The sequence below is a fragment of the Podarcis erhardii genome (genome assembly GCF_964252035.2).
Source record: "Podarcis erhardii genome assembly, chromosome: 6".
Classification (NCBI taxonomy): Eukaryota; Metazoa; Chordata; class Lepidosauria; order Squamata; family Lacertidae; genus Podarcis; species Podarcis erhardii.
Window position 1 is genome coordinate 94,481,848 of NC_138510.1, and position 19,999 is coordinate 94,501,846.

A 19,999-nucleotide genomic window follows, 5' to 3' on the forward strand; every position below is an offset into this window, starting at 1 on the left:
ATGGTAGCAGAACATCTGTCATTCCCAGAGGGAAGAGGGAATCATATTACATGGATTACACTGTATTATTTTACAATTAGCTTTAGCTTCCAATCTCAAAGTACTTTCAATGAGGCCTTCTACTGAACATCCATCTACCCTAGCCTCAATGCTGAGGCAAAGGGAACAGTTAAAGCACACAAAATGAATTGTGTGGGGAAGTAGCCACAGCCCTGTGAGCCATTAACTGAAAGGCCTTAACTATTGTGCCAATGAACTACTTATGAGATCTGGTTCCAAGCAGGGAAAAGACCAGGACCTGCTGTTCTTTCTGCATACCTCCCAGCTCTGCCTTTCTCAAAGTCCTATGGTACACTCCCCAAGGCATGATGATGATAATGATTTATTAAATTTATATACCACCCTTCATCAAAAGACCACAGGGTGGTTTACAGCATAAAACACAAAATACATAATGTAATAATAGTAAAAAAGAAAAAGAAAAAAGGGCAATTACCGCAACACACACACACTTAAAAATGCCATAAATTGATTAACAGCTGAAGGTCAGGTTGAAGAGTAAAGTTTTCACCTGGCACCTAAAGGTACCATAAAGAAGTAATAGTGCCACTGTATTCTGCTCTGGTCAGACCTCACCTGGAGCACTGTGTCCAGTTCTGGGCACCACAGTTCAAGAAGGACACGGACAAACTGGAACGTGTCCAGAGGAGGGCAACCAAAATGGTCAAAGGCCTGGAAACGATGCCTTATGAGGAACGGCTAAGGGAGCTGAGCATGTTTAGCCTGGAGAAGAGGTGGTTAAGGGGTGATATGATAGCCATGTTCAAATATATAAAAGGATGTCACATAGAGGAGGGAGAAAGGTTGTTTTCTGCTGCTCCAGAGAAGCGGACACAGAGCAATGGCTCCAAACTACAAGAAAGAAGATTCCACCTAAACATTAGGAAGAACTTCCTGACAGTAAGAGCTGTTCGACAGTGGAATTTGCTGCCAAGGAGTGTGGTGGAGTCTCCTTCTTTGGAGGTCTTTAAGCAGAGGCTTGACAACCATATGTCAGGAGTGCTCTGATGGTGTTTCCTGCTTGGCAGGGGGTTGGACTCGATGGCCCTTGTGGTCTCTTCCAACTCTATGATTCTATGATATGCAACAGTGCTGCCAGACAAGCCTCCCTGGGGACAGCATTCTATGAATGGGGAATCACTGCAGAAAAGGCCTGTTCTTATGTTTTCCCCCTTCAGAACTTGCCTGGAGGAATCATAGAATCATAGAGTTGGAAGAGACCACAAGGAGGCACATGAAGAAGAGCCACAGATGATGATCACAGGATCTAGGTCAGTTTATATGGGGAAAGGTGGTCCTTGAAGCATTGCGGTCCTAAGCCACAGAAGGCTTTATAGGTTAAACTAGCCCTTTGAATTGGGACCGGAAATTAATTGGCAAACAGTGCAAGAGGGCCAGGACTGTCATTATATGCTCAAGCTGTCTTGACCCAGTGAGCAACTGACCACTGATTTCTGCATCAGCTGAAGCTTCCAAACCATCCTCAGAGGCAGCTCCACATAAAACACATTGCATTCATCTAATCTAAAGATTGCCAGAGTGTAGACAACAGAAGTTAAGCTCTCCAGACAGGGGGACAGCTGAGCCACCAGCCAAAACTGTTGGAAGGCACGCTGTGCCACCAAGGCCACCTGAGCCTCAAGTGACAGGATTAGATCCAGAAGAATGCCCAAGCTAAGTACCCGCTCCTTCAGACGGAGTGTAACTCCATCAAGAGCAGACCATCTCCCGTCCATCTGGTCTAGGGAACCACCCGCTAAGAGCTTCAGTCTTATTGGGACTGAGCTTCAGTTTATTGGCTCTCATCCAGTCCATTACCAAGGTAATACTCATCCAGCTGATGAGTAAAGATATGAGACAGACTCCAGCCAAACGACTTCAACCATCTAACACAAATGCTCAAATGGACCTTAGTTTTACATAGACTCTGATGTCAGAATGGAAAAGCTGTGATCACCAATCTATTATGACAACGCAGACACTGTTGCCAAGATACTCTACCTTTAACATTCCAAGCATACTATTACCAAGGCTACATGTGTGCTGATAATGTCATAACAGAGGCATATTTCAAGATTTTGGGCTAAAGAATAAGTTGCTATTTTATAGATGTAAAAGCCATCTTGGATGATTTAACTGGAAAGATAGGATTTAACAAGCTGTTAAATAAATAAAAAGTCCAATGGACACAGATACACAAAAACTGAGGCAAGAGGTGCAGAACACCATAGTAACATTGCACTACATTTTAATAACCAAGGGATAGTTACATAGATCAGCAATCCCCAACCTGAGCAAAACAGAAGCTTGTTTAGTGTTAAAGCATGCCAAAATCGTGGCAGAAAATAAAATGCTGTGCTATTGCAAGTTTTGAGAAAGAACACACCTGCTTAATGAGTACTAAAAACTGCCCCACATGATATCTTTATTTTTGTTCTTTATGGTGCTTTTAAGCATCAGTCAACAATGGTAGTGCCCAAACAAAAATTTAAGAAAAAGTACTTCCTAGAAGAGGTAGAGCTTCTTATTGCAGGAGTTGAGAGCACCTACCATTTACCATTATATATCACAGAAGGTTTGCCTCCTGTGCCAAATCTTTTAGTCTTTCAATTTGCCAAAGGTGTGTTGTGTCAGATGGGCATCCCAAACTGGAGTGTGAACCACCTACAAGCTTATTTGTGGAATGACTCTTCTAATCAAATACATACCTTTCCGACTTATTTTCCTGGTAGTACTTGCGGTTGGCTTCTTGCTGTCCATGACAGGCTCCAACACAGCTGTGCTGTTAGGAGCTACTTCCAATTTGTTCTCAATGTGTTGCAACTAAGATGTTGATATATAAGAAATATGTGTATTAGAAATTAAATATTTAGATCACTTCTCACACCCACAAAAAAGCAGAGAAGCCAAAGCTGTACAGATTGGATAGATTTATAAAAGGCTGAAATGCCTACCAATCAAAGTAGAATGGAGTTCAGTTTGTAACTTTGTACCTTCATTAGTCTCATCTAATGTGGAGCCCATGTTAGATTATGAAGTTGAGTTCAAAGTAGGTTTCATTGAAGACATAAGTGGCATTTTATAAAAGACGAATAAGACAAATATATTTTAATATTTGCCCATGTTGAAATATATGCACTAGGAATGAAACTTGTACAGTAGTTTTAGACTCTAGTCTAGATGAAGTACGTACAGGACAGGACATTGCTTAGAGGACCCTGTTCATCTGGCTGCTCAACGTGGAAGAGGGGGGAAAGGCTAAATAGCCCACCTTTTAAAAACAGTTTCAGGGACTGCAAGAGTGGTTTACACTGCTGCAGCTAATGCAAAGCCCTTTCTTTCTTTCTTTCTTTCTTTCTTTCTTTCCATTGTGTTTTTCTTTACTTGCAATATATATCAATGATAAACAGTGATTCATACACAGAATACACACACACAACTTCCACCTCACAGATGAACCATATGTCTATATAATTACATTTAACTTTTAACCCATTTTGGTTTTTAAACAAAACTGTCATTCCACAAATCGCCATGACTTCTTGGAGGCATATACCCATGTTCTACTGATGTTGGATAGGTACTAAAACTATGCCAAGATGATTGAATTGTGGTGATTTTCTTGTTTGTTCAACTCTCTCAGCCATGAGTTGTCAGTTTGTCCATTACGTCCCAAAGCTGTGAGGTCCAGATCTCAAACAGGTCTGAATTTAGAGTCTTTCAATGCTTTGCAATATTATAAGCCGTGCAGCAGTTTTCAGGTGAGTAATGAGATCTTTGTGGTCAATTCGTTGAGCAGTTTCTGAATAATATGGTGATAGTTCTATTTTAGGATCCAAAAGGATATCCTGTTTTGTGATAAGGCCTGCTTCATGATATACCTTTTTCCAAAAATAAAAATAAAAATTGGGGCATTCCCACCACATGCGGATGAATGAGCCAGTGCCATTTTTCTAGCAGAAGAGGTGCTGGAACTCACTATGAATGCCTCAGTTCTTCTCTTATAATGGCAATGGCACCCACCTGAGTGGTGCTGGAACTGAGTTCCAGTGAGTTCTGGCTGAAAAAAGTCCTGTGTGTGATATTATATTTGGTTTACCATCTCATGGTATATGTTACCTGTAATTTACAAAAGTTGGGATTTGAGGCAAATTTTCTATAACACAGTGATCTGGCTCAGATAATGATTATTGCAGACCTTCTGCCTGCACATTTCAAAATGTGGTTTCATATCCTGGTCTACTACGGTTAACTAAAGACCTCTTTGTTTGATTGCTTGCACTGCAAATGGAAGAGAAATGGACCATGCATGCAGGCAAAAGGCATATTCACCTCTTTGGCTTCTTAAGTATGTGACCATCCAAATGCAGAAGTGTTTGAAGAAGTGTGCATGCACACGAAAGCTCATACCAAGAACTGACTTAGTTGGTCTTTAAGGTGCTACTGGAAGGAATTTGTTTTGTTTTGACTATGGCAGACCAACACGGCTACCTATCTGTAACATCCAAATGCAGCTTATATTGCTGAAAGGGGGGCGGGAATATATATCTTCCACAACCACCTACCAAATCCAAGTCACACACAAAAATTTTCAATTTTCATTTAATATGTTTAGAACTATGGAAAACTGGTGCATACACTATTATTTTCACAGGCCTTTTCCTCTTTAACTGCTAAAATAATACTTACTGTTGCATTAGTCTGTGAAAAAGCATCCCGTGCTCTGGTTAAGACTGCACAAAGAAATGAAAGCAAGTTTGTTAGTTTCATGATAGCTTCAATGCAGTGTTAGAAACTGAAATATGAAAGCTAGGAGCTAAATGGCACCTTAAGCCTAGGTTATGGGTGCAACAATGGAATGTCTAGGCACACTTTTTTATACAGTAACAAGAATACAAAGCTGAAAATGAATGAACTGCAGCTAAATTATTATGTTCATTTTTCACATGGTCTAGTCCTTCCCCTGCCCCCCCAATAGAGTAGCTGGAAGTGGGGGGGTCCTCTTTTCTTTCCACTCTGCAGTTTTTTAAACTGATATCTTAGGCACAGTACTGCGCCCAGAACTCAGAAACTGCTCATGCTAATGAAATTCCCTGTCACAAAATGCGAAACACCCTGTCACAAAATTCGAACACTGATTCAATGGCAAATATTTTGCATGTTTCAATAATATTGTAAAATGAGTATAACTCAGTTATAGTAGGAATTTTTTGCTTGCATGCATAATTGCTTGACATTATCATTCTCTCCCTTTGGGAGAGAGAAACATTCAGAAGCTCATCCTTTACCTTTTAATTTATGTGATTATATTTTTTGTAACTTATTGCACTGATACCAAGTGCATAGGATAACTGCACAGAAATTAGATAACATGTGAAGAAGCAGTCCTTCAAACTCAAAACTGCAGTAGTTTTATTATTTATTTATTTATTTATTGTTTATTGTTTATTATTGTTTATTATTATTTATTATTTATTATTATTTATTATTATTATTATTATTATTATTATTATTATTATTATTATTTAGGCTTATTAAGAGAAATGCTAAGAAAAAGGACTTAATTGGGTAGTCAAAATAATTTGCTTCTGCTACTTTTTTATACCTATGATTCCTTTACTTTGAACAGCTTATTTTCAACTAGTTGTAGGACATATGCAAACAGCTTTAAGAGGATTTTTAGTCAGAGAAAATGCAGCTTTCCTTAAAAGCTGTGACAATTGTGGTTTCAACACTCTTTAATGCAATTTTTATTGCAAAGTTTGAAAGTGGCAACCTGAATGTGTATTAACAGAAGCAGGGAGTAAAGAAAGAAAGCCAACATCATCTGACCACTTTCCCAGAAACAGTATTTCAAAGCAGATCTAGAAGCCATTATGTCTTGCATGGCAAACTGCACAACACAGGCACATGCTGCCAAAATTTAAGAGACAGTCTGGCAAAACTGCTTTCAAACTTAGGCAACAAAATAAATCCAAACCTTTGACGGGGATTCGACTCTTGAACGACCTTGGGTTTTGTAAAGGCACATCATTCAACTCGTTCCTCCACATCGTGTCAATTCACCTAAAACACAAACAAATATTCACTAAGAAATAAAATAAAATAAAATCACAAGTGCATACAAAAAGTAAAGTGAACACCATGCACAACTAATGGTTTTTCATCATCCTGGAAAAAGTGGCAAGTGGGATGCAGCCTCAGGGTTCTGTCCCAGGCCCATTGGTGTTCAACATCTTTATAAACCTGGATGAAGGAATTGAGGGGATGCTCATCAAATTTGCAGGTGACATCAAACTGGGAGGGGTAGTTAATGCTGCAGAAGACAGAACTGGGATTCAATGTGACCTTAAGAGATTGCAGAACTGGGCACAAACTAACAAAATGATTTTCAGTAGGGACAAATGCAAGGTTCAACATTCTGGGCAGAAATAACCAGCTGCACAAGTGTAAGATGGGAGACACCTGGCTTGCCTGCAGTACATGTGAAAATAATCTTGGTGTCCTGTTAGACCACAAGTTTAGCATGAGTCAACTGTATGATGTAGCAGCAAAAACAGCTAATGCTATCCTAGGCTGCGTTAACTGAAATATGATGTCCCAATGAAGGGAAGTAATAGTACCACTCTATTCTGCCTTGGTCAAAACACATCTCAACTACTGTGTTCAGTTCTGGGCACCACAATTTAAGAAGGATATTGGCAAGCTGGAATGTGTGCAGAGAAGGGCAACCAAGATTATCAAGGGCCTGGAAACCAAGCTTAATGAGGAACAGTTGAAGGAGTTGGGTATGTTTAGCCTGAATAAGAGACTGAGAAGACATATGACAGTCATCTTTAAACATCTAAAGGGCTGTCACACGGCAGATGGAGCAAGTTTGTTTTCTCCAGCTTTGCAAGCTTTGGCATCAAGTTACAGGAAAGCAGATTCTGGCTAAACATCAGGAAGAACTTTCTGATGGTAAGAGCTGGGTTTTTAAATTTTTCTTTTGTTGAAGTAAGATTTAACTGTAGACTTCTCAGTTCCACTCTTAGGGTGGTATCTGACTGAGTCATACTCAGAGAAGACCCAATTAAATCAATATCTTAAGTAAGCTATGAATAACTTATTTCATATACAGTGGCACCTCGGTTTAAGAACAGCCCTGTTTACGAACGATTCGGTTTACGAACTCAGCAAAACCGGAAGTAGTGTCCAGGTTTGTGAACTTTACCTCGGTCTAAGAATGGAATCAGAATGTTGGAGGGGCACTGGCGGTGGGAGTCCTCATTAGTGAAAGTGTGCCTCAGTTTAAGTACGGGTTTGGTTTAAGAACGGACTTCCGGAAAGGATTAAGTTTGTAAACCGAGGTACCACTGTATACACGTACTGCTTACTTATAAGAAAAAAACCTCAAAACATTTTGCAGTGGGTCTTTGCTGAGTATGACCTACGTGGCTACCAGCCAAAGTGACTCCACCAGTTGTCTAAATATTGGGGGGGGACGGGACGGATGGACCCCTGGGTAGCTATGTCCATTCAAAGGTGACTACGGAATTGCAGCGCTCATCTTGCTTTCAGACCGAGGGAGCCGGCGTTTGCCCACAGACAGCTTTCCAGGTCATGTAGCCATCATGACTAAACCACAACGGAGCACCGTGACAAGTGCCAGAGCGCACAGAAACACTGTTTACCTTCCCACCACTGCGGTACCTATTAATCTAGTTGCACTTTTTGGCGTGCTTTCAAACTGCTAGATTGGCAGAAGCTGGGACAGGGCAACAGGAGCTCACTTCGCCATGTGGATTTGAATAGCTGACCAGCAAGCCCAAGAGGCTCAGTGGTTTAGACCACAGCGCTACCCACTCCCTTGTATTTATAAATACTATGAATATACCCACAACAATATTGGGATAGAAGGCAGAAGAGAACACACTGAATCAGACATACGCTTCACTTCTGTGCCCTTAGGATGCCACTGCCATGCAGAGCATAGAACCGAATCAGAGCCCTATTTGGTGCCTTCTTTTAGTTTGGCACAGAGTAACTCTGTCAGCTGAAAAGTGTAACTGTGAAGCTTTGTGTCCATTTATAAGGCAAGAGGAAGCAAAATGAGATACAATTGAAGGCATACGCCTCAAGTTTTATACAGTAACAGGAATATTGTTAGAAAAAAATAGTTATGACTCCTTCCAAAATGGATAATCCATCCTGTGATCTTTGCTGATGAAAAGCAGCATATAAAACAAACGAACAGAGTCCAGATTAATATTTGTTATACCAGTTTAACTGTAGGGAAGCTTTACAGACACTAAGCTATTTCCTATCAGAGCCATAGGTATTTGCTCATTTACACTGCTGACAACCAGCATAGGGTGGTCACATGAATAAGAATGTGAGCTGCCAGGCAGGACCTCACCCCCAGCTGAACTCTCACTTTGTCCATAGCAAGCAACTATTCTCTCAAACCCACGTCACCTGTCTATGAAACGTCACCTGTCTATGAAACGTAAGGATAACGCCATGTTCATTTTCTGTAGTTCAGAACATGTTTCTTCCTAAACTTAAAGTGAGATTTTTGTTGCATCTGTAGTATTTTATTGAATTTTAAAAATAACTTAGTAGAAGTTATTTCTAAGTAAATATGATTATGCTGCTCAGCTGCAATTCTACACAAGAGATATGCTTCAAGACACTCAGCAGGAATTATCTTTAATAAACATGCACAGGATAGCACTAAGTTCCACTGATTTTAATGAAGCCAGTGAAGGAAGTTAAAGCAAAGACCAATATGAAAGTGAGGCAGAAGATGTCTGGGGGAGGGCACCTTAAAGAGGAGCCCTCTTACTGAGTGGGTTCCTAAACCATCCTTCAATATTTTTTTCCAATGCAGCTTAGAACAAAAATCGAAAATACAATAACCTAATAAAAACAATAAAGCCACAACAATGCATAGAACAGCAGACAAGAATAACAGTAACAATTCCAATAACAATTCTTGGATAAAGGTATTCATGTGTCACCAAAAGAACATCATTGTAGATATTGGGTATGCCTCCTGGGAAACAATTTTTAATTGACGCTAACTTTTAACAAGTGACAGGGTTTGAGGGGAATACACCTTTAGAGGTCCTAAAGAATTCAGATAAGAAACTCCTGATTGACTAGGGAAAGGCAACTTGTTACTAAAATCCAAACCTCTCATAAGGGGGACAAAGCAGCCAACATGACATCAATTTTATAAATAGGGATGTGGGGAGATTCAAGAATTTACAGGTTCAGCATCAGTTCCTGGTAGATTATGGAATCATAAATAAAGACAGAATGATTAAGCATACATAATCATTAAACCAGGAGTTGCCTATGTGCAGCCCATGGGCACAATGGTACTCTTGAGGATTTTCCATTCTGCTTGTGAAGCCTCTGAAACACACACACACACACACACTGCCATTCACTGCCCCCTTTGTCATGAAGTAGTGAGGATGGTTATCTTCCCACTCTCCCTTTGAAATAAGCATATAGACTTGATGAAGTTTCAAGAGTGACACTCTGTTCCTCTTTTAGCATCATGCACTTCCTAGGGCTCAGATGGCACCTGAGCAGCTGAACAGAAAGCAGAGCAACAGTGAGGGGCCAGAAGGAAAGGGGAGGGGGAGGGATTCATCTGAAAGATTGGGAGGAGGAAATTGGAGTGACCATAGGTGAGAAAGTAGAGTGTCATACGAGTCAGTAAAATGGAGTTTCAAAGACAGACAAAGTCACTTCCAGTCAAACTTGCATAAATTACATATTTTTTCAAACTACCTCCCCGCAACCCCATCACACCACATATCAACTGCCTCCATTGATGGAACCAAAAATATCATGGTTCTGGTGCTTTCCAGTGTTGCTACACTACAAAAACATGTATCTGTTTTTTGATATAGTATTAACTAACTTTTTTTCATAAATGATCTGGGGTCAGGGATAAGAAGTGAGGAATCCAGTTATATAAATGACACCAGGTTAGTCAGATGGTGAAATCCCAAGTATCAAAAGAATTTATCCAAACTGGGTGAACAGACACTAAAAACCACTAAAAAGACACTAAAAAGATCAACAATGAAAAAGTGATGCAAAAGAAATCCAAACTTCACATGCATCAGGGGTGCCAAGCCTGCCTATGAGCTAGATGAGACCCACAGGGCCTCCCCATCTGATATGTTAGCCCTCTTCCTAGGCTTCCTTCTCTCCTCTTCAGCTAAGCTGTGGCTGCTGAGTAGCTGCTGTGGTTGTGGGAGATTTGGAGTGGGGGGTGGAGGTGAGGTTTGGCAGCTGAGAAGCAGGGAAGGGGTGTGTGGCTGTAGAATCCTGCTGCTTATGGAAAAAGATCGCTCTCTTCCTCCATTGGCAGCTGACTGTTTCTGTGCTGCATGCTGAAAAAGCAAAGCCTGCTTCTCAGCACCCATCACAGAAACGCAGCAAACAGCCAATGGAGAAAGAGCACAATCTCTTTCCACATCAGCAACTCTCTGTGTCCCTATGCAGAGCACTGAGAAAGGGAATCTTCTTCTCTATATAGATTTGTCCAAATCAGGGTGTGTGTGTGTGTGTGTGTGTGTACAGATGTGTGTGAATGGGATATGGGTAGATAGATGTGGCTTTGGTCTTGCCCACTTTGGGCTCTGGCCCTATCCACTGCCCTGAAGATTACTCACCAGAGAATGTAGTCCTACGGCTGAAAAGCTTCCCCACTGCTGACATTCATGAAGGGGTCAGAACCAAAAGTGACTAACTAGGAAATCAGTCTTGAGGCAAAGCTCAAAGAAGTCAGTGTGCAGCATAAAATAAAACCAAGAATTCAATGCTAGCAGTCACATTCAATCGATTTCTTAAGTCTGGCAGTGTAATAGTGTGGATGAATTCAAGACACAGACACATCTGGAATATTATGTGCAGTCCTGGATGCTCAACCTCAAAAAGGACACTGTAGAATTAGAAAAGGTCCAGAAAAGGACAGCTAAAATTATGAAAAGTGTTTGCAATTTTTTTGTTTCAGATAACCGTCCATTAAGAGGCACGATAGAGGCTTATAAAATTATGAATGGTGTGGAGACATAACTTTTTCTCCACTTCCTAGAATATTAAAACTCAAGTCACCCAATGAAACTGACAGCTGAGGACAGACAAGAGAAAGCTCTACTTGGCACAATACATGGTCTCTGGAATTCACTGCCACAGTTTACAGTGATGGCCAGTGGCCTAGGCAGCTTTAAAAGATTAGACGAATGCATAAGGTATATAGGTCTTTTGGCATGACAGCTAAATGGAACCTCTGCATTCAGAAAGCAGTATGCTACTGCTGACTACTATTTGCTAGACAGCAAGAGAAAGTTTGTTGCCTTCAAACTCTGTCGGGTTCTTGGGGCATCTGGTTGAACATGGTGAGAAATGGGTGACATGGGTGCTGGACTGGATTTTTTTTGATCTGATGCAGCAGAACACTTCTTACAAGAGAGATGAACGGACACCCAAACGGATCCAAATCCGTGTTTACTCAGAAGTATTTTAGACCAATGGGCCCGATGCGTACATGCAACTGCAGCCTTAGAAGTGCATGGCTTATATTGAGCCCTTAGACTTTACATTTCTTGGTGGCAGAGACCTGCCATTTCTTTCTCTCTCATCTTACTTTTTAAAAGCGCACAGGCAAACATGCGTGCCTGGGGTACCTGCCCGCGCACAAACCCAGCCTTATGCATCCTCCCTGTGGCTTAAATGGCAATTTGCAATCCGAACCCCAAAGTTAGAAACGGCATCACGTCTGCACAAACTTCTGAGCCCACATGTATTTCTTCCCCTTCCCAGTCCCAGCATTTCACGTTCGTCAACAGGCACTTTGAATAATAATAATAATAATACTTTGTTATCTATTATGCATCCTCTCTGTGGCTTAAATGGCAATTTGCAATCCGAATCCCAAAGTTAGAAACAGCATCACGTCTGTACAAACTTCTGAGCCCACATGTATTTCTTCTCTTCCCAGTCCCAACATTTCACGTTCGTCAACAGGCACTTTGAATAATAATAATAATAATAATAATTTGTTATCTATTATGCATCCTCCCTGTGGCTTAAATGGCAATTTGCAATCCGAATCCCAAAGTTAGAAACGGCATCACGTCTGCACAAACTTCTGAGCCCACATATATTTCTTCTCCTTCCAAGTCCCAACATTTCACGTTCGTCAACAGGCACTTTGAATAATAATAATAATAATAATAATAATAATAATAATAATAATAATAATAATTTGTTATCTATTATGCATCCTCCCTGTGGCTTAAATGGCAATTTGCAATCCGAATCCCAAAGTTAGAAATGGCATCACGTCCGCACAAACTTCTGAGCCCACATGTATTTCTTCTCCTTCCCAGTCCCAACATTTCACGTTCGTCAACAGGCACTTTGAATAATAATAATAATAATAATAATAATTTGTTATCTATTATGCATCCTCCCTGTGGCTTAAATGGCAATTTGCAATCCGGATCCCAAAGTTAGAAACGGCATCACGTCCGCACAAACTTCTGAGCCCACATGTATTTCTTCTCCTTCCCAGTCCCAACATTTCACGTTCGTCAACAGGCACTTTGAATAATAATAATAATAATAATAATAATAATAATTTGTTATCTATTATGCATCCTCCCTGTGGCTTAAATGGCAATTTGCAATCCGAATCCCAAAGTTAGAAACGGCATCACGTCCGCACAAACTTCTGAGCCCACATATATTTCTTCTCCTTCCCAGTCCCAACATTTCACGTTCGTCAACAGGCACTTTGAATAATAATAATAATAATAATAATAATAATTTGTTATCTATTATGCATCCTCCCTGTGGCTTAAATGGCAATTTGCAATCCGAATCCCAAAGTTAGAAACGGCATCACGTCCGCACAAACTTCTGAGCCCACATGTATTTCTTCTCCTTCCCAGTCCCAACATTTCACGTTCGTCAACAGGCACTTTGAATAATAATAATAATAATAATAATAATAATAATAATAATAATAATTTGTTATCTATACCCCGCCCGTCTGGCTGAGTCTCCCCACAACTGAATTCCCCGTAACTAGCAAACAAACAACAACAGTAGTAGTAGTAACAACAACAAACTACGAAATTAAAGGGCAGCGCTTCTGAAAACAGGGCCAGCCAGCAGGAAACCCGAAGGCAGAACTTGTCCCTTTAAACCAGGAAGCAGCAATGACAGCCCTGGCCGAACCTCAGAGAGAGAAACAGGGCAGGGGAGAGGAGAGGGGAAGCGGGGCACGGGAGGTTCGCCCGCGGAACCCCCCGCTACTAGAAAACACCCCCCGACCCCCCACAGTGGGACCCCCCGCCCCGCTCGCCCTCCCTTCAGAAAGCCCAGCGCCCCGCTTTGGGGGCTCCGGCCTCCGGGCCGGTCCCAGGGTGGAGGCCGGTGGGCCGGTCAGCCCTGGGGAGGCCTCCTCCACCTCCCCTCACCTGCTCGGCCGCCGTCTCGGTTCTTCGCAGCCCCTTCCCGGCGGGGCGGGTGAGGTAGCCGGTTCATCTCGTCAGCCTCCGGGAAGAGGGCGGCGCTGAGGGGCGGCGGCGGCGGCGGCGGGCCCAGGGGCGGCTTCAGCGGCAACGCCGCCGCCAGCCCGGCGCCATTACCGGCCAGCAACTGACACACAGGGACGCGCGGGGAGGGGGGAGGAGAGGAGAGGCGGCGGCGGCGAAGGCGCGCGGCAGGGCGGGAGCCGACCTCCGGAAGCCTCGCGAGATGTCAGAAAGCGGGGGGAGGGGGGAGAGAAGAGAGGGAAGTGCCAGAGACCTTCTAAACATGGCGGCGGTTCCGGCCCGCCACGCCACGCCACGCCCTTCTCCGGACGTTGAGCGGCTGGCTCCGCCCACTCCGCCGGCTTCGCGAGGCGGTTGGGAAGAGCAGGAAAAGGCTGGTCGTCTATAGCAGGCACGTTCAAAGCTAAACAACTCTGGTCATTTCCCCCCCCCCCCCCAACTCAACAACTCTGTGCAATCCTCCTCTTCCTTCCACCCTCGGTCCTCCTCCCTCCAATGAAAAAACTGCATTTTTTATACTGGGAGTAGATCGCAGTCTCTCGGGAGTTGGACGTGCCTGTTCAATAATGGCACCTGGTCCCATGCTGCTAAAAGGTACCTGCCTGAAATAACTAAAAGTATTTGCACTTCTAAGCAACACCTTGAGATTACTAAAGATGCAGTGTCGTTTGCCAGACTTGCATACAGGTCAGCATGGTTGTAACTGGTCTTACTCAGGGTCAGAACTTTTTTTAAGAGTTCAAGAGGCCTCATTCAAACATTAGTGTATCAATGCTGGCAAGCTGCGATAGTAAAATGTAGGCATCAAGAACCTCACAGTGAGACCACTGACTTGGTTCCTTGAGGGGAAGAAATGACTGTTCGTTTTCTCCATGTAACTGACATATTTATCAAGGTGGCAAAGAACTAAACAAGGGAGCGCTTGCGGTGCTGTCAGCTGGCTCTTAAAAGCAGTAAACTCTCAAATGACAACCCCTCGCATAAACACGGATCAAGGTGCACAGTATACAAAGCCAAGCCATTTTTGCAGCCAAGGCAGAAATTGCAGGAGGCACTTCTCCCCTTCCTTGGTAGTAAAAATGCAACAAATTAGAAAATACAAAGAAGAATTTGCTACCCTGCCTGAAATCAAATCCCTAAAGCTGCTGCTTCACTCTGCCTAGTAATGGCAGAGCCAGCCCATACTTCATCAGACCATTCATTGACTTCCCCAACTATGCCTCTTTCCCTTGCATGTTCCAAATTCCTCCATTTGGAGGTTAAGGAAACCAATTTGCTATGAAAGTCACAGTACACAGGCTACAGTAAGTGTAAACCATACCTTCCCTCCGATGCCGGACTGGAAATGCACTTCAAACTGTAGTTAGAATTCTAAATGACTGTTAGCAGTAGGCCGTTATAGTCCTGATTCAAACAACCACAAACTCATTTCCCAAGCAAATAAATGGGGGGGGGGGTCCAACAAGACAGAGGCACGTTTAATCAATCTGCTATCTACTAGTAATATTGATCTACACAAGCATAAATCCATTCCATTGATTTCCACAGTTCACAAAAGCAGCCAAGGGTTTACTTGCAGCCAAAGTACCCAAGATTTCCCCTGCAGAGTCTACATCCTGTATCTTAGTACAGAATGGATTTTTTAAAAATGAGAAAGAAGTGGTGCACACATGCAAAAAGGGCACTTGTAAGCATACACCCCAATACAAAATCACTGGCAAAGACTGATTACTCCCATTCCAATTGCTGCAAAAGGCTACTTTAAATAAGATTAATAGGGTTCCATTGCAGTTTTGAACATTGCATGGCTTGTTTAATTTATTAGTTATGCTGATAAACTAGAAGCCAGTTTCTATAAGTAATTTTCAGAAATGTACCTTTGGGGGGGGGGAATCACCATAATTCCCTACTCGCAGTGATTGCCACTTCCCCCCTCTAAATAGTTTTTAAAACCACTCAAGATTTGCTTTTGCTTTACTACTGAGTGAAACCAAAAGAAAATAGACACTCCACTTGCCACAGATTTTGCTTCATTCAGTGTTTCCCCATTAAAACCTACAGGTCTGCAGCAGGAGAAGGCACAAGACAACCCTGGTCCTTTGTGGGAAAGTCATATTCCATTTTTAAAGTGATCCTTTTTGAGAAAATAATTAGCATTTTAAGAAACGCAACAAAGCTTTTACATGCTGGAAACAAGCACAGATGGCAAGTAAGGGAAGAACCAAGAGAACTTGCATTTTAAAGCTGTTTCAGTAATCTCCTACCAAGTTCACAAAGCAAGTAAATCATAGCTGGGCAATCTAAATGCTGGCAGGGAAAGAGAGGAGGGCTGTATGTAAAGAAGCCTGCTATATCAGTCAGATTATTGTGACTGCAAAATATCTGCACTTCTAAGCAACACCTTGAGATCCAGTGACATTCGTCAGACTTGCATATATGTAAGCATGGTTGTAACTGGACCAAGTACAGTACTGCAAAGGGAACAGTGCAGCAGTCATTTTTGCAGCTAAGGCAGAAATTGCAGGAGGCACTTCTCCCTTGGTAGTAAAAATGCAACAAATTAGAAAATATAAATAAGAATTTGCTACCCTGCCTGAAATCAAACGCCTAAAGCTGCCGCTTCACTCTGCCTAGTAATGGCAGGGCCAGCCCATACTTGATCGGACCATTCTTTGACTACCCCAACCATGCCTCTTCCCTTTGCACGTTCCAACTTCCTCCCTTTGGAGGTTAAGCAAACCATAGTTTGCTATGAAAGTCAAAGTACACAGGCTACAGTAAGCATAAACCATACCTTCCCTCTGATGCTGGACTGGAAGTGCACTTCAAACTATAGTTAGAATTCTAAATGACGGTTAGTACTAGGCTGTTATATTCCTGATTCAAACATAACCACAAGCTCATTTCCCAAACAAATAAATGGGGGAGAGAATCCAACAAGACGACAGAGGCACTATCATGAAAACTAAGTCATGGTTTAGTCAGTATGCTATCTACTAGTAATATTGATCTACACAAGCATAAATCCTTCCCACTGATTTCCATAGAAGTTGACAAAAGCAGCCAAGGGTACAAATGCAGCCAAAGTACACACGATTTCCCCTGCAGTCTACATCCTATATCTTAGTACAGAATATATATATTTTTTTAAAAAAGGAGATAAAAGTGGTGGACACATGCAAAAAGGGCACTTGAAAGCTTACATCCCAATACAAAATCCCTGGCAAAGGCTGATTACTCCCATTCCGATTGCTGCAAAAGGCTACTTTAAATAAGATTAATAGGGCACCATTACAGTTTTGAACATTGCATGGTTTGTTTAATTTATTAGTTATGCTGATAAACTAGAAGCCAGTTTCTATAAGTAATTTTCAGAAATGTACCTTTGGCGGGGAATCACCATAATTCCTTACTCACAGTGATTTCCACTTCCCCCTTCTAAATAGCTTTAAAAACCCACTCAAGATTTGCTTTTGCTTTACTAGAGTGAAACCAAAAGAAATAGACACTCCACTTGCCACAGATTTTGCTTCATTCAGTGTTTCCCCGTTAAAACCTACAGGCCTGCAGCAGGAGAAGACACAAGACAACCCTGGTCCTTTGCAGTAAAGTCATATTCCATTTTTAACGTGACCCTTTTTGAGAAAATAATTAGCATTTTAAGAAACGCAACAAAGCTTTTACCTGCTGGAAAGAAGCACAGATGGCAAGTAAGGGAAGAAGCAAGTGAACTTGCATTTTAAAGCTGTTTCAGTGATCTCCTACCAAGTTCACAAAGCAAGTAAATCATAGCTGGGCAATCTAAATGCTGGCAGGGAAAGAGATGAGGGCTGTATGTAAAGAAGCCTGCTATCATTTTACATCAGTCAGATTATTGTGACTGTAAAACAGGGGCGATGGAAAGTTTTCCACTCCACAGTGCTCTTGCACACCCCTCCTAAAAATAGAAAGTGGCAGCTGGGTGCTGCAACTGAAACCAAAGATGATCCATGAACGGCGTTAAAGGAAGCCTGCTGGTATTTTGGGAAGGGCTGCCCTCCACCTGTTGAGGCCAGGATGAGAATTGGCCACACTCAGAAAAATCCATATTCTACTATCGTGGTTTGAAATTGGATAGAACTGGAGGAAGCTGCGAAATGAAAACTGGTGCCAAAAATAATGTGTGTACATTCTTCCTTTTACAAGGCAAACTTTCTATTCCTCTTAGCTGTCTCCAGCTCTATAGTTTTAATACTACTTCTTTGAGCTGTGGTGCTGTAAATGAATCTTAATAAAGCAGAGCATTAATATAACTCCATCCCAGATTTGGAATCACTACTTTTATTGATACTGCCCTTCTGTAACACAGCCAAAAGCTATCAAATTAATGTCTGTTTCTATATGTTGATCATGTGTACAATTAATTCTTAAACACAACAGAGAAACAATCTTTTTTCAAAAGGGTATTGAAAATAAATACTATAGTATTGAAAAGCTGAGCAGCAATATATGGCAGTAAGTTTATACTATATTTATCTGTCCTATTGGTTGATCTCCAGGAATTAAATGCTATTGTATTTCAGAAGCATCCGATCCACACTGAGTTGATTTGCTGATTGTTAGGAAGCTCAGTTCATGAACAGTGCAAAGTAGTATTGATGCTCCAGGAGCCACTACCAAAAAGTCCTACACGAAATGTTCAGCGTACACTTAATAGAGAAGACAACTGTTATAGCCACTCCTCAAAGATTTTCTCTCCACTCATTCATTTAATAATTGTGCTGGCAGGATGTATGAAATCTCTTATATAATTATAGTACCACTAAGAAACAGCTGAGTAGTCAACAAATAGGAATTTACATGTTTTAAAATTATTTAGATATGACTATATACAGTGCAACTAGATCCCAGGTTAACAAGTAAATGGAAGGGAGATTTCCCCTTTCTGAAAGCTTTTCTGGAGGACTGGGCCCTTCTGAATATTATGGGATGGAGAGGGGGATGAGACACTCTTGGGGGAATGCTACAAAGGTGAACCTCTACCCAATTTTGAGCAAATCCCTCTTCCGGTAGCAGCTTCCCAACACCATTGCTCAGAAGGGCATACCTCCCACACCAAATGGCACTTTGCAGGTGACCTGAGCTCTACAAGTTATGAGTTCCTGGCCTAAAAAACTTCAAGACCCTGGGCTGCTGCTTGTGTTCCACACTCAAAAAAGGTGTATTCAGTGTTAGACCGCAGGAATCTGCACTTCAAGGTATGACAGTCAGTTTTAATTTAAGCCGCTAAAGCATTTCTGACCTTGAGTCAGGAAGGAATGTGTAGCTGCATCATGTGCAAAAGCTCCCAAATAAGGAAAAAACATTCTACAGAACATGGCCAGGGGCTTTTCTAGCACTTCCAGAGGCAGCCATAGTTTCCGTGGTTAAAATCCACTTACTGTAGATACACTTGGGGACAAAGAATGGCACTCTGGTGAATCTTCAAAAAGCAAGGAGGACAAATGTGCTGAGAACATATTTTGAAAATGCAGGTTTAGCAAGTTTCTCAAACACAGTAAAACCCAAGTGGCTCAATTACATAAGAATCAGTAAGTATCAAAGTCCTGAGGTTTGCACATTGCCATTTACATTCAAGTACATACATTCATATACAATTAAGATATATAGCCTGACATAAACTGAAGGCTGTCTGGAATGAAGATATGTGGGCTGTCACACTTTACCAGTTGTCAGATTCAAATTTTACATGGAAAGTTCCATCTTCCTGTGGGGCAGGAATCCAAACCTTGGGGGCGGGGGGGGGAGGACTTTAGTCTTCATTTCTGCAATAAGTAAGTTCTGCCCAGCGCAAAGGCACCTTTAAAACCTGTGCTTATCTAAAATAATATTTCATATTTAATATTCATAAGTTTCAGAAGAGTGAATTATTTTGAGAAAGGAAGGACCTTGAAGTACAGCAGTACAACACTTTTAAAAATCTTGATTGAACTATGGGTTAATCTATATCAGTGATTCCTTCACTCCTTTTGGGACAAGTGCAAAAATGTGTGTTTACAAAGGCTGCATCTTGTCCACCTGGGACATATGCAAAAGGAAATTCATACTGGTCAGTGGGTCAACAGAGATTGACGAGCCTTGTAGTTCTGGATTAAAAATACTAGCATTGTGAAGACAATCCCAAAGGTAGAATCTGGACAGGGCATTTGTGCTTGTATGTGAAGGCCTGCCACTCCTGAGTAGAAATTTGAATTGCATCATTATGTCAATCAAACCCAACAACAGGATGTGGCTAAAGCAAACTCCAAGAGCCTGCAATTATAGGAGAGTTAGTCCATCCGAGATTTTGGTAAATGGATGACAAGAGTTGTTACTGGATATACGAAGTA

General features: G+C 41.7%; 1 protein-coding gene and 1 long non-coding RNA gene across 11 annotated transcripts in view; one reads left to right on the forward strand and one right to left on the reverse strand.

The window, feature by feature from the left end:
- CEP350 (centrosomal protein 350) overlaps nucleotides 1–15,977 on the reverse strand; it is a 62,487-nt gene extending 46,510 nt beyond the window's left edge. For 4 of the 10 annotated variants that reach the window (XM_081865084.1, XM_081865088.1, XM_081865083.1 and 1 more), the window contains exons 1-4: nucleotides 13,554–13,721; nucleotides 6,041–6,126; nucleotides 4,750–4,793; nucleotides 2,769–2,883 (exon numbers count right to left, since the gene is read on the reverse strand). In XM_081865084.1, the coding sequence (XP_081721210.1) occupies nucleotides 2,769–2,883; nucleotides 4,750–4,793; nucleotides 6,041–6,113 (232 nt within the window). In that variant the 5' untranslated portion in view covers nucleotides 6,114–6,126; nucleotides 13,554–13,721. Of the gene's footprint in view, nucleotides 1–2,768; nucleotides 2,884–4,749; nucleotides 4,794–6,040; nucleotides 6,127–13,553; nucleotides 13,722–15,814 lie in introns of those variants that run through there. The other 6 variants (XM_081865081.1, XM_081865089.1, XM_081865087.1 and 3 more) reach the window with 4 other exon arrangements.
- LOC309343554 lies at nucleotides 13,886–17,928 on the forward strand. Its single transcript, XR_014157335.1, has 2 exons — nucleotides 13,886–14,225; nucleotides 17,194–17,928. It is a non-coding gene; the product is annotated as an uncharacterized lncRNA (long non-coding RNA).
- The last annotated feature ends 2,071 nt before the right edge of the window (nucleotides 17,929–19,999 follow it).